Below are 14,702 nucleotides of genomic sequence, written 5' to 3'. Positions count from 1 at the left end.
TTTCTGACTGCATTTTCAGTAATAAACTGTTATCTATGATAAGTATGTGATTTTGAGCTTTGTAAATATTAATAGCTTGGACTGAAAGGAATTCATATTGTGGAGGAAAGACCAATTTTATACAGTTTCTGGCTTGAGGGGTCTTGTGAAATACTTACTTGCATTATGGAAAATATAAGATCCTGTGTTTATGGATCTTAACCCACATTACAGGGAGCATTATAACACATCTCTTTGGAGTCCCCTAAGTTCATGAACATGACACTCTTTTAAATCTGCCTTTAAGGGTTGACAGTAGACAGAAAGGTATGTAGTGTCGTTGGAGGCCCCATTCACTAAAATGTATATAGAAGTGTTCTTACTTTGCAAATGAAATCAGTGCACACCAGCTAATGTTGTTCTTACCACTGAGTATGTTAGTGGATCAGAATTATTCAAACTGATGTAGTGAGGTTACAGTATTTGCAGTAACCAGCCATGCCCCTATTTTTCTAAGGAAGGACGTATTCCATTTCCCTAGAGGTGTATCATGGAGAAATCGGGAAAGATGTTGTAAGAGACAAAGCAACAAAAAAAAGTAGATGTAATGACTAAAGAAATTGAAACAATAGTGATTGAGGTGGAACCTTGAAAAGGACTTGTTCATACCCTCAGGGGTTAAAACAAATGGCTTGAGCTGCAATAACCAAGGCAGCGAATGTTGTGTTCACTGGAATGTAGCTCAGGTAAAAAAAAAGAATCTAATAAAAAGTAAAAGTATTTATGTACATGTAAGAAAAACAGAGCAGAATAAAAATTATGGAAAAAGTGGGGAACATGGAGCAGCTGATTTGTCAGTCAAAGATGAGAGACTCGCTACAGTTATTTTCAAGAAATGATAGTAAAAGTGATGTCATCCTCTGCAAGGACTTTTACCAAGAGATAATTTATTTCAGTGATTTGTGATATTTTTATTTTAAGCTAGGACTGTTTTTTTATGGTAAACTATTTTAATTATGAAAATAATTCCAGAATATGAAAGGGCTTGAATGTCATGATTAAGTAATACTTTTGGCTAATGCATTAGGAAATTAATGATTTTAAATGATGTCTATGTTTAAATGTTTTAATGAATAAGGTTTCAATATGCTGTAGCCGACATTAAATGGTCAGTGACAGCTGGGCCTTCACCATTTTTGCGTTTGCATGGTCTGAGCCTGGAGTTCACGGTTAGTAGGCTACTAATGTACATAAAAAAACATATTGATGGATCTAGGATTTGAACGTTCGCGCGCAAGGCTAAGCGCAGATTTGTGCATACGCGCTTTTTATGAACAAGGCACAAGTTGAACAAACTAGTAGGCTATGGCTCACTTAGGCAAAACATTATATACATTTCAAAATTGTATGATTATATGAATATTTCCCAAGGCCTATTTTCCGAACCCCTTCCAGATTTATAGCCTATATTCTGATAGGCCCATGCCCTATTAAAAGGGATTCACAAAACAGACCTGTGTAGCCTACATGCGGTCTGGCTGCTCCTGTGCACACTTTACGACACTGACTGATAATGCATTTGGATGGAGCGTAGGGCGGTGGCCAGTGAATGAATGATCAAAGCCTTTTTAAAGGGTTGGTGGGCGGCGCGTGTGCTGTATTTACACTGGGCCGCTCCGCCCTACAACAAGAGCTAGAAAACTGTGTGTGGGGCCGGTGGAGGGATGAAACAAGTGGAAGAAGAGGATGTAGCAGACAGCAGGCTCGCACTAACAGCTCCACCACCACACGCTCTACACGCCGTCGGCTCCACTTCTGTCCCCACTAAGGTCGTAGCGTAGCATCCTCCCTTTAGCTACAAGACGAACGATCATTTGCGGCGCTGCATCGGAGCTCCATGGCCGCGACTCTCACGATGAGCGGCGGCGGGCAGGAGGACCCCTTCTACCCGCTGCAGAAGGCGAGTCTGCCCGCTGGATTCCCCCTGGAGGACTCGCTGTTGTTCGGCTTGGATTGCAAGATCCCAGATACGGACAAGGCTGGACTTAACGACTACGCTCAGGTAAACCGGTTGAAAATTTAAAAACCGACTTCACACATTAGTGATGTATTTCATTGAATGGGCGTGGCAGATTGTTTTTTAAACCAGGTTTATTTTTTTTATTTTTTTGCTGGCCTCAAAATTTCAATCGGCCTCAGCTGTGCGATGTGAATCATCACTCCGATTTGCATTATGGTCGGTAATAAGGGAGGCAGGCGGTCTGACCAGCTGAACGCGAAGCCTGCAAACGCATTCACTGCATGTTTTCTACGCCGGCCAGTTGGTCAGCAGTTGTCGGTCTCTTCTTGGCGTCACCATCATACCACGCTGACAACAACTGACTCCAGCGTCGGACAGAAAGGTCCCGGTAACTCAGTCCCCAGTTAGCAGCGAAGTTGTGCAACAGAGGAGAGAGAGAGAGTCCTATGTGTAACAGCTGGTATAGGATCAGGAGCCTAGAAATAGCAGCCCATCCCCAGACTACTGCTGCTGCTGCTGCTGTTGCTACTGCAGCGGACAGGCATGGGTGTTTCCCCTCGTTCCCTTTCATGTTGCTGTTTCATCCTCTGCTGCGGGGCTTCTCTAACTTTTATTCCACTTAGGCTACAGCCTTCAGATTCCCAGGAATTTTAGACCATGATATGTGAGCGAGGCATTGTTTGACAAAGTTGTCCACCTGTGAGGCAAGTTTGATGCAGTCTGTAAACATAACTGCAGACTTTTCCTAATGTTTTTGTCTGAGGTTCTGGATCAGATTCTTTATTTCCAGCAGAACCTGGCCTGCTCTCCAACTGTTGTTGGCCTCACAGCTGGTGGGTTTTTGAGTTCAGCCTTGCAGGCAGAGAGGGAATGTGGCAGCCCCCTATTGATGACTACTTGATAAATGTTTTAGCGGTGACTGTCCTATCAAACCTTTGTCTTCTCAAAATAGCGCCTCAGAATAGTTTCATGGTGGCTCACTAGAAGAAGCACACACTGGACTGAAGTCAGAGCTGGGTACATATCATTTAACCAAAGTTGACTTTAAAGCTGCCAAATGAGATGTTTCTAAACAAGACCTTTCTTTCTTCATGTGTGTCTTTTTATCAACAGGCAAAGTGTGAGATGGACAGGTATCTCTCCCCTCAGTCTCTTCCCCTTCCAGACGGCCAGCAGAAGTCACAGAGACACTGTGCGTCTGTGGTGGATCACTTCTTCACTGACGACCACACTGGGGCTCCCTACACCCTCAACATGAATCTTTACTTCCCCGATGCCGCCTACCTGAGGATGGGCTTGTGTCAGCAGGCGCGGCCCCCTCAGCACCAGAACCACACAGGTCTTACCCAAATCAAAACAGAGTCTGCCTCCCCGTGTTTCTCCCCCAACCTACAGCTGCACTGCCACAACACTACTCCCACCAGTAGCTGCAGCACATCTGGGCATGGCCCTGGCAGCATTGCCATGGAAACATCAGCCATAAACATGACGCTAACAGGGTTACCAGACTTCACCAGTGTTTTCAACCAGGCGGGGGGTGACCACGGTCGCGATTCCGTGCCAGAAGTTTTTATCAAACAGGAAATGTCGCCACAGTTCGAGCAGCATGCTCTCCATGACAACAGCGGCTCACTGTTTCAGCTTCTAAACTCCGGCTTGGACCATCACCAAGGCAACGGTATGGAGGCTCAGCATCATCATCATCATCATCATCATCATCAGCAGCAGCAGCAGCAGCAGCAGCAGCAGATACAACACACTTCCTCTTCCACAATCCACACGCCTTTCCATGATATGCCGGTAGCTTCTTCTGCATCTCAACAGGAGCAGACAGTCAAGCCTGTGTACTGCGGCCTTGGTGGAGGGGCGTACACACATCCTCACGCTCAGGCACACCCTCAGTTCCTGCAGCAGCAGCAGGTGCCCTACCTGCCTCCCTCCCCGCCAAGCTCGGAGCCCGGGAGCCCTGACAGGCAGAAAGAGCTGCTCCACAACATGTCCCCTCCTCCCTCATATGCAGCCACCATCGCCTCCAAGTTAGCAACTAGCACCCCTGGACCCGGGCTGGGAGCAGGCAGTTTGGCTCTGCCTCTCACTACCGGTCCCACACCAGCCCCAGGCCAAGCAGCAGGCCTTCCCCAAGCCCCTGCTACATCCCCAGCCCTCACCCCAGCTCAGACCACCATGCCTGCCCGCTACAACCGGAGGAACAACCCAGACCTGGAGAAACGAAGAATTCACCACTGTGATTACGCAGGTTAGAACAATAACACAGCTCTGCCAAGGTGCATGAATGCTTATTAGTGTGTGTGTGTGTGTGTGTGTGTGTGTGTGTGTGTGTGTGTGTGTGTGTGTGTGTGTGTGTGTGTGTGTGTGTGTGTGTGTGTGTGTGTGTGTGTGTGTGTGTGTGTGTGTGTGTGTGTGTGTGTGTGTGTGTGTGTGTGTGTGTGTGTGTGTGTGTGTGTGTGTGTGTGTGTGTGTGTGTGTGTGTGTGTGTGTGTGTGTGTGTGCGTATTTTGACACTGTGCTGTGGTCAGGGTCATATCTGGTCACTCACAAACATCAGCTTTGAGAAAGCGTGATGTTTTTTAAGACACCTGTGCATTTCTTCAAAATAACAAAAAAATAAATCACAACTTATGTTTTGTATAACTTACCAGGCCAATGATTCACGATATATGTATTACAGCCACACCAGAGATTATGCTGCATTAAAATATTTTACGAATGGAGATCATCAGTCACTGCCTTAATTAACTGTCTGCATCTATTATCTCACCTCAAACAGCCCAGGCTCTCTCAGCCGTGAGCTCTTACACGTTGTTGCGGTTTTAGAGTCATCTCTGGTATGATATTGGAATGAACCTGTCTGTGTGTGTGTGTGTGTGTGTGTGTGTGTGTGTGTGTGTGGGTGTGTGATTAGATAGCCTCAAGTCATTTGACCTTCATGCCAACACAATATTTGCATATAGTCAAACTTAAGAATGCTTGTGCAGTAAGACAATAAAAGTTTTTTGACTCACACATTGTATGATGTGCAGCTACTTGTAGGACATGTAATGTCAACTCGCCTGTGGCAGCGTGTAAAACGGGCTTAATCGGAGCCTCCTGCTGCATGTTGGCACACGTCGAACTTCTTAAAAGTCAGATGAAGCAGATCCATCATATCCACCCAAGGACAGATATACACTTCACCCGAGTGTATATATTAGTCACAGTGCTGCAGCTGCTCTTCTGGCTACTCTCTACAATACATACAATTCAATCATTTCTCTTTATAAAGTCATAATAAAGCTGAACCATATCTCTTCAAATCAATCAAAATCTCATGACCTTTTTGACATTGTAATCTACATACTTTGTTATCCCCGAATTTAAAATACCTCGACTTTGAAGTCAAACTAACAGGTGTAGTGAACAGAAGTGTTCGACAAAGCGCGTGGCATGCCGTTGAATTCATTGTCAAACCAAATCCATATACACGAGCGCTTTTTTAAAATACAGAACAACGGAGACACACATTGACTACATAATCTCAATCCAAACGGCTTCTGTTCTCCATTAGTTCACATTTCCAGCATACCACGGCTCAGCTCATTGGGCAACTGCATATCTGACTGGTGAATGAATTGGATTTGAATGTAAGCCTTCTGGTTTGTGTTTATTTCCCTGTCTTGTCATCAGGCTGCAAGAAGGTCTACACCAAGTCGTCCCATCTGAAAGCCCACCTCAGGACTCACACGGGTAAGACATTCCTCTAATGAATGCGTCTTTTTAAACGGGGGGCAGGCCTGAAAAAATGAGGCTGCCCACGCAACTCTTATTTTGGTATCTGCACTGGCACCATGTTGCTAGGCAGAGTGTTGTGTTCCTGGCATGTGTGTGTAAATGTATCCTACCCCATTCCCATCCTCTGCCCAATATACTATTCCATCAAAACAGGTGGAAGTGACACACTTCTGCCAGGGGATGACTCTCAGACTATGTTGTTCGGAGTGCTAGACGTATGGTGCCATCTCTCTTTTTTTTCTTCTTCACGGACCCCAGTGCCCGTTCCGACGTTGGCGTTAAATAATGCTTTAATATGCTTTTCGGAGACTGGTTGGACGTGTTTACCACTATAAATACATCCAAGATCTGTCCGAGCAAATGCAAAAAATATCTTAGATGATCTTGTTCCTAATATCTCCACTCCCAATCATCACAGCCCTTCTCCTTTTCCTTTCTTTCCTCTCTTTTTTAATTGTTTTCCTTTCCTTCACTCTGTCTCCTTCCTTCACATTTACATTTGAACTATTAGTTTTGAAGGAACAAAGTCAACAAACACGCACTTAGGTGTTGGGGCCCCACCTCACTGCAGCTAACAAAACAAGGCTTCTGTTGATATCCATGCATTCCTCACTCATCTGGACACTCACACACACAAACACACACACACACACAACTCACTCTTGCCACAACGCGATCTGTTCCATTGTGTGCGTGCCTCGCGTTTCAGTTTTGGGAACATGACGCGACAATTAGACCTGCCGTCATTCATGCTGCAGGCTGACTGTGGTTCTTGAAGTTATAACAGACCGCAAGATGAAAACAGGGATGTAGCAGCAACTTCCATATCCCCTGTGCTTTTGTCACACCATGTAATGTTTTTTGCCCCCTCCCTTCCCTTTTTCATGGCTTTCATTCCTCTAATCATCTTCTTCCCAGATTTGTGTTGTCCTCCCACCTTCAACCCCTTCTTTCTATCTTTGTCCGTTACTCATTCTACTTCCCTTATTCAGCTGCTTGAACACACACACAAACGCACACACGCGCACACACACGCGCGCACACACACACGCCTACCTGTCAGTAATCTGTATAAGATGATTCCTAATGCGTTTGGGTCCCCGTGGGAGTTCCCACTCTAATCTGCACCAACATCCATTACCCTGATTGTGTGTGTGTGTGTGTGTGTGTGTGTGTGTGTGTGTGTGTGTGTGTGTGTGTGTGTGTGTGTGTGTGTGTGTGTGTGTGTGTGTGTGTGTGTGTGTGTGTGTGTGTGTGTGTGTGTGTGTGTGTGTGTGTGTGTGTGTGTGTGTGTGTGTGTGTGTGTGTGTGTGTGTGTGTGTGTGTGTGTGTGTGTGTGTGTGTGTGTGTGTGTGTTGCAAAAACTGAACACTCCTCCCAGTTTACTCTTTCTTTTTTGTTTCTTGGCCTTTCATTGTCTCCCCATTTCCTTCAGTTTAGCGCGCGTGTGTGTCTGTTTGTGTGTTTAAAAAAAACAGAGTCTCCTAACAGGTTTACTGTGATTGTTGAAGCCACTCTGCAGAGCTGCGGTGCTTGTTATGCCTGCTTGAATTATTTTGTGATAAACCTTTCTGAGATTTCTGCTTCCACCTCAATTAAATAGAGGGGAATTAAATTATGTTAATGATGCATAGAGCTTTGAAAAATGATGATTTTTTCCCCCATAACGCTTGTCTTATAAGTCTGAGCCACAGAACATACTGTCAACAATTTTCATTATTTCTCTGATAGAAATACTTCAAATTAAAACTGTCAATGGCAAAGTCTGTGGACTTAGGACTAAGTAATGGAGACATTGTTTCTGTAAAGACTCACTGTTGAATTACTATTTAGCATTTGCCAAGAAGATGAAAACATTGTCTACTTATCTCTTGTCCTGTTTTGATAATTATTCATTTGAATTAGATGATAAAAACAACGAAGAGCAGAGGCAAAAAAGATATAAATGATGGCAATTAACGGGAGACAAAACAAAGGCAGAAAGAGTGTTCTTTCCTAAATGGCCATATTTCCTAAGCATTAACCAGACTGAAATAAATACATGGAGATAATCACATCTTGCCTTTGGGATAGTTAACATTTTTTAAAGGTAATTTCTTAATTTAAGTTCCACAAAGCAAATTACATCCATCTCATTTGAAAAATACACAAAAAAAAGAGTCAATAAAAACAAAATGATCTTCCCACGAAAGGGAAGTGTAAAACTATATTGTAATCTGGGTAGAAAAACAACAACCTTTAAGCCCACCTTTTGGCCTTTGGACTTGGATTGGTGGTTTTGTATCACAGGGCTTGTGTGGGGCATTCACCTGTGGCTTGATATGGAGCCACGGGTGAATCAGACAAGTCACACTAGTTTTTACACAGTGCCCTGGGGCTGCAGCTACAGATGACAGTAAAACAAAATGCACCGTCAAAGAAAAATGCACAGAGGCAGACGAACCGTCTGTGGGAAAACTGTGCAGAGTTGGTCTTGATGAATGCCCTTGACAGCGTTTTGACAGCATATGTTGATAGACGACTGGAGTTTTCAGTAAAGCCTGTTTTCCCAGTCCCTCCACCCACCTGTATGAATAATGTAACTCCGGGGAATTGGCGTCTTGTTTTAATGATAATAAGCGTCACCACTAACCAGTGGCCTGCTTATTAATCACATTATTGACACAGCTCTGCTCTGTCACGCGATCGGGCAAGAAACTATGCGGTTTTGTCTGTTGAGGGCAACACGCGTCACTCACTCAGACTCTTGATTTTTTTTGCACAGTAAACACAACAAAAAAACATAGGCAACATAAATATGACGTATGCAAATAAACATACAAAGGAACATTTCAAAAGAAACAAATTGTACTGGTGAGATTAAAGAGCACCCAGAGGCTTGTAAACGAAATCTCTCCTCAAAGATATATCCTTGTTGTCTCCCTTCCTGCAGGTGAGAAGCCTTACAGGTGCACGTGGGACAGCTGTGACTGGCGCTTCGCCCGTTCAGATGAGCTGACACGTCACTACCGGAAGCACACGGGGGCCAAGCCCTTCCAGTGCAGTGTCTGCTCGCGCTCCTTCTCCCGGTCCGACCACCTCGCCCTGCACATGAAGAGACACCAGAACTAACGCCGTTTGCGCACACATACACACACACGCACACACGCACACACAAGCACTATCTTTACATGCGTAAAGCACTCACTCCATCTTCCCCCCGACAACTTCCATGTTATGAGCTGCCTCCACTGACACTACAATGCAGCTCCTCCCGGTGCTTCTGTCATCATGTGCTCAAATGGTACGATAGTCTAACTAACGTGTTTCCTCTAAACGCAGAGAGTGGGATAGTTCGGACGTTGTAAAGTAGGAAAGAAGAAATAGCCGAATAACAAAAAAGAAAACGGTAGCTTCAAAATGTCCATTCGGACTCTTTTTTTGTGTGACTGGAATGAAAGCACTTACCACTCAAAAACGTGTACATCTTTTGTGTTCTAACATAGAACTGCCTTCATGTTCTTGTTTTGTTTTTTTTTATAATGGAGAAGCTGTTGTTTGCAAATCTAGTCAAGCCAAATCTTTGTTTACTCCTTGGTTTGTTAGTTTGTTTATATAACTGGAATATCCAAATTATTATTATTACTTATTTTTAACCAAATCCTTTGGTTTGCACTAGATTGGTAAATCTAAGCCTGAGCCTCTTTTGGCCCACTCATCTCACTCATTACTGGATCAACCATTATCATTACTGGACTGAATTGTCTGTGAACGCCTCACAAATCATTGATGTTCGGATATTAAAAATTTAAAGCATTCATACTCCAGAGAGAGGCGAGATGGAGCAGGAGGGAAAAAACGAGGGAGGGGTGGAGATAAGAAAGAAAGATTTTAGATTTTAAGAGGGAGGAGAGAGATGCTAGGACCACTGAGAAACAAAAGAGGTGGGCGGCTGCTAAAGAGCAGCAATTAGCGGATTAATTATTCATGTTGCCTTTTCGACTGATTTCCAACCCGAGAGTTGTCAGCAGCAGAACCATTGGACGTGTCCTAGAACTCATTGAGTTAAAACACAATTGACTGTATTTAATGCACAAGCCTTTTTTTCAAAATACAATTACTGTACATCTGACTCTTCCTCATCATCAACACCTTATTAAGTGCCTCCTTCTGTGGTTTGTGTGTTTTTTTGTTCACTGGTAGCAGACCAATGTAGACAGTCCTTTTTAAAACACACATGGTGCTGTTTTTATCTCTTAATCTATTGGATCTCTAGACTCGGCTTGGAGAAAGAAATGTCAAGATTACCCAACATTCATTGTAATTAGCAGTTAAGCTCAGGCCACTTCACTGACCTCCTGAAAATAATGTGTATTTTTTTTTGTTCAGTTAAAAACGGCTGTCAGTCCTTTTCTCTGAGGGGGTTCTCACTCTCGGACTCTGTACACAACTAACTCACATCTCGGCTCTATCAGTCAACCCAAACACGGACATTTGTGTCAAAAGAATGGGTTCACATTTGTCTCGAGTGTTGCTGGTCGCTGCAAATGTTCCTCTTGTCCATAATGGCTATAAAAGAGATACCTGCTACAAACATGTTCAATGCAAGTGAAGGGGGACACAATCAACAGACAGGAATTTCCTACAAAAAAAAGGAAATACTCCTTAGATTGTATTGTTAGCTTTGTTTAAACTTCATAATTCATAATTTCTTTGTCTATTTTCCACAGAAAAGGGTTTCCTTCATCTCACTGTTTGCATTGTAATCATTTTTGTAACCCAGTATGAACAAAAGGAAGATAAAAACCGAAAAACTTGAGAGCATTGAAGACTTGACTTGAAGAAAAAGAAAATGTGAACCCTATCCTTTTATATACACTTGAATGTCCATGTTGATGGTGTGATTTAGCCTGCGCCTATAACTGTATTTGTTCATTCACTGCAGGTAGCATAAAGATAATATAGCACTGTAATGTATCATGGTAAATCTGACTATTTATTTGATTGTGTAGAATTGGGGGTTGTATCATATCAACCGTCTTTCTCCCCAGCAAAAAATGCCTTAATGTAAATATATGCACTGTAAATAACTTGATGTTTTTTTTAGTTTTATTTTCTCTTTTGTTATTATTTTGTAAACAAAAGGGCAAAAAGAGGAAAAATGCCCTGCATCCAAAAAATATTTGAGCCTTTTTTTCTTGTTGCATTGTTTTATATATTGTCCTTCCAACAACTTATTTTGTAGATTTGTTTTCTTCCTAGGTAAACGTTCCAAAGACTAAAGTTGTTTTTTTCTTCAACTGAGTGAAGCCGATCCTAATAAAGTCAACTGACACTTTTACAGATGTGCTCTTGTGCTGAAATTGATTGGAAGATTTCCTTCTTTAAAACTGCTGACAGTATGTCAATTTCAGGTCTTAGGTGTGCCAGTAGTATCCAAGTATCCAAGGATACATTTTGTTTTTTTGTCCATGAGGTTCAAATGAAAGCAGTGTTTTGAGTAAGTCATGCTGTGATGAAATAAGAAGTGTGTGTGTGTGTGGGTGGGTGGGGGGGGGGGATATTAAAACAAGCTTTATCAGGGCCTAAATGAAACAAATGAGGCATAACCAAGCTAAGTCTCTTTAATATCGAAACGTGTTTTCTGCGGTATAGTGCTGATCTGCCGGGCCTGGGATTGTGTTGGACACACACACTTAATGGTTTAGTTTCAGCGAGAGGAGAGTAGAAGGAGAGATGTTGGGGAGAGGCAGAGCGCTCTCGGTCCGGGACCTGCAAGTAACCTGCAGCACCCTTGCTGATCAACAAACAATAGGCCTTTGAAGTTACGGCGAGAGACAATGGACAAGAAAATAAATCTGACCACCACTCTGGGACCGTAGGGGAATCCCACTGCAAAGAAATGGACTTGCGCACACACACATATACACACATACGTGCACACACACCATATGTTCCTGATTTAAGTCATAAATGTGACCCAGAGTCTCTGTTGTAATCTACCTCAGATGTCAGAAAAGAGAGGGAGGTGGAGAGGGGGCTGGAGTGAAAGCAGTGAAATGCAGAACAATCTAAACAAAAGAATCTCCGGGGAGACCCAATCAGCCACTTCCGTCCTCCTACATCTCTCCTGTTCTCCTCCTCCGCTTTTCTTATTTCATTTCATTTTTTCCCTCTCTCTCTCTTTGTCTTTCCCTGCACCATATCCCCCTCTCCTCCCCGGTGGAAAGCATTGTATGAAAAGTCCAGGGGCGCTGCTCCGCGGGTCAGAGTGGACACTGTTCTCATAACCTGCTCTTTAATCATCCACCTTGTCTCCCTGTAGTCCTCTCTTCCCCTCTCCACCTACAGTAACAACTTTCTCCTTTTCTCTGCTCTTCTTTTGATTCCTTCTTGCCTCAAGCTGTCCACGTTATACACACCATGTGAACATGTGGACGTGCAGGTGTATTTCAGAGTGTGTGGATATTAAAAAGTCAGGATGAATGTTTCACACACACACACACACACACACACACACACACACACACACACACACACACACACACAGACACTGCGGTGATGAGTGAGTGGGAGCTACCGGTTCATGTTTTGGATCAACTAAATTAATGTCACACATCTGGAAGAAGGCTCCTGCCTGCTCCACCCTCCGCTGTGCTGCGTTGGTGTGATTCCCAGTTTCCCCTCTTATGAGTATGTGTGTGTATGTAGGTATAATGTTTCCAGTGCTCCTCTCTTGGAACGGACCACCCACTCAGAAGACCAATAGAATGACCACAGGGAGCCCGGATAGACACAGACAGACACACACACACACACACACACACACACACACACACACACACACACACACACACACACACAAACATATGCAACTCCCTCCAAAGTCAACCCTTCCCAATATTCTCAGAATAGAACATGTTTTTTTATCAGAGATTGAGGAGATAGCTCAACAGCTGACTATGTGATCACAAATTTAAAGATAATATCAGAAATGGAAGAGTTTTTTTTTGTCTGAGACACTACGTTCTTTTTCAAAAATGTTGCCTCAGGTGATTCGCTCACCTTATCCAAAATGTTAGAGGTTTGAAATCAAACATGAGACGGAGTCTCTACAGGGGATTGTACTTTTAGATCCTCCATAGTGAACAGCTATAGGGGAGATGCTGTGAGGACAAACACAAGCACTGGAGGGTAAAGAAAATTCCCAAATTGCATTTGAATTTCACGTGAACATTCACTTGGTACAGCTGCCCACAACAGCAGTGGCCTGCCCACCATAGTCTGAAGGGGCACCCTCAGCACCATCTGAACTGATTACTTTTTCGGAGTGTGTCTCTTTAGGTAAGGCAATTTGTCCACTATTTTGTTGTGTTGGTAGTTCAATCCCTGGATCTTCGTGTCACACACAGACACCGAACCACATATTCCTCCCTGTGGGCAGGCCAGCTCCTGGCATAGTGGCTCGCTCCCGTCTTTGTGCGTAAAATGTGTGTGTGAATGGGAGAATTAGAGGCAAATAGTAAACCACTTTGGTTAAAAGTGCTACATGAAAGGGAGTCCATTTTACCATTTCACTCAACTCAACATTAGCCCCAACTAAAGATGAATTATTAACTGGTTAAATGAGGTATCAGGGCTTCAGACCCCTCAGGGAACCTGGAGGCTTAGTTTGTGATTTGATTAATTGCAAATGTGTTTGGCACAGCAATCCTCGTTGGATTAGGTTGTTTTCCAACACAGGAGTATCGCTTGGCTTGTGGGGCCCAAGGCAATCTGAAATGGAGCTTGCTAGTCTGCGATGTGCTCTGCACCTTACTTAGAGGCACCATGACACATGTACACACAAAGAGAGGGAGGGAGATATCATAGTTCAAGACCTCTAGATTGCCACTTTTCACAAATCTGGGATTCCAACTGGCTCTGTGATTTTCTCATTGGCAACTGTTTCCACATTTGGAAAAAACAACCGAGTCAACGATTGCTTTGCAGGCAGAATGAAGAAAAAGGGATACGGCTATAGTCTGTCAACATACAGAAATACAACATTTTAATTGGACGTATTTTCTTAGATCGTGTTAACATACTGCTTCAAGCAATCACAAACACTGTTTGCTCCAACAGTGTTGTGGTAATTACTCATGGGGGCGACAGAATTTACTCACTTTAGCTTAAAGCAGGGCTGTACGCTTATTTTTTAAAGTGGTAGCACTGGTGCTAGCAAGCAAAAAAAATCAGTAGCACAAAAATAAATTTGGTAGCACACAAAGTATGATCGAAAACTTGCATAACCTTAACCCTTGCATTTCGCTCTAATTACCTTTGAGCATGTCATCTTGGTCTCATTTGAGATTCTCAATTAATATTATTTCCTAGTGTGTGCAGTAATAATTGTAGAAAAATTAATAGGGGTGCACTGATTGCAATTTAGACAAAATAATCTAACCTGCCAATTGCAATTTGGCAGGCTGTCGCACTAGTTAGGGTTGCCACCTTGGATTTAGGAAAAAAAGGGACACTTGAATGTTTGGGGCGGAGGGCTCGGCCATTATTAGGCTACCAGTTCAGACTGACCAGTGTAATGATCTATAATAACCATACACACCTACAGTGCTTTTTACAGTATAGGCTAAATAGGGAGACTGAGGTGGGTGGGGACCCTGGACCTTGTAGGGGGGCCCCGGAAGAAAAAAATGCAACCTTTTAAAGTAAAATTCATCAATCTGGTGCACTTTGAGAATAATATTGCATGCAACCATGCCCAGGGGCCCAAGGGCTCGGGGGGGGGGGGGGGGGGGGGGCTAAGCCAGAAATACTGATAGTAACTTTAAATGTTGCATTGTCAAAGAGCTCAGTCACTCATGTCAATAACAGGGTCCAACAAGGAATAGCCTAAATATAAGGAAATAAATCATCATGGCCCCAACTAGGTGAC

At 43.5% G+C, this 14,702-nt stretch overlaps 1 protein-coding gene across 1 annotated transcript; it reads left to right on the top strand.

The window, feature by feature from the left end:
* The first annotated feature begins 1,713 nt into the window (after positions 1-1,713).
* klf5a (Kruppel like factor 5a) lies at positions 1,714-11,110 on the top strand. The gene is made up of 4 exons (XM_080036647.1): positions 1,714-2,041; positions 3,113-4,256; positions 5,684-5,743; positions 8,721-11,110. The coding sequence occupies exons 1-4, from the start codon at positions 1,877-1,879 to the stop codon at positions 8,897-8,899; spliced, it is 1,548 nt and encodes a 515-aa protein (XP_079892773.1). The 5' UTR covers positions 1,714-1,876; the 3' UTR covers positions 8,900-11,110.
* The last annotated feature ends 3,592 nt before the right edge of the window (positions 11,111-14,702 follow it).

The sequence above is a fragment of the Ammodytes marinus genome (assembly GCF_949987685.1).
Source record: "Ammodytes marinus genome assembly, chromosome: 11".
Taxonomy (NCBI): domain Eukaryota; kingdom Metazoa; phylum Chordata; class Actinopteri; order Uranoscopiformes; family Ammodytidae; genus Ammodytes; species Ammodytes marinus.
This window is presented reverse-complemented; position numbering and strand designations above follow the sequence as displayed.

Excerpts from the sequence above, each read along its gene's own strand:
- klf5a (XM_080036647.1), top strand. The coding sequence starts at position 1,877 with ATGGCCGCGACTCTCACGATGAGCGGCGGCGGGCAGGAGGACCCCTTC. Across the intron at positions 4,257-5,683 it reads TCACCACTGTGATTACGCAG|GCTGCAAGAAGGTCTACACC; the intron begins GTTAGAACAATA and ends TCTTGTCATCAG. Across the intron at positions 5,744-8,720 it reads CCACCTCAGGACTCACACGG|GTGAGAAGCCTTACAGGTGC; the intron begins GTAAGACATTCC and ends CCCTTCCTGCAG.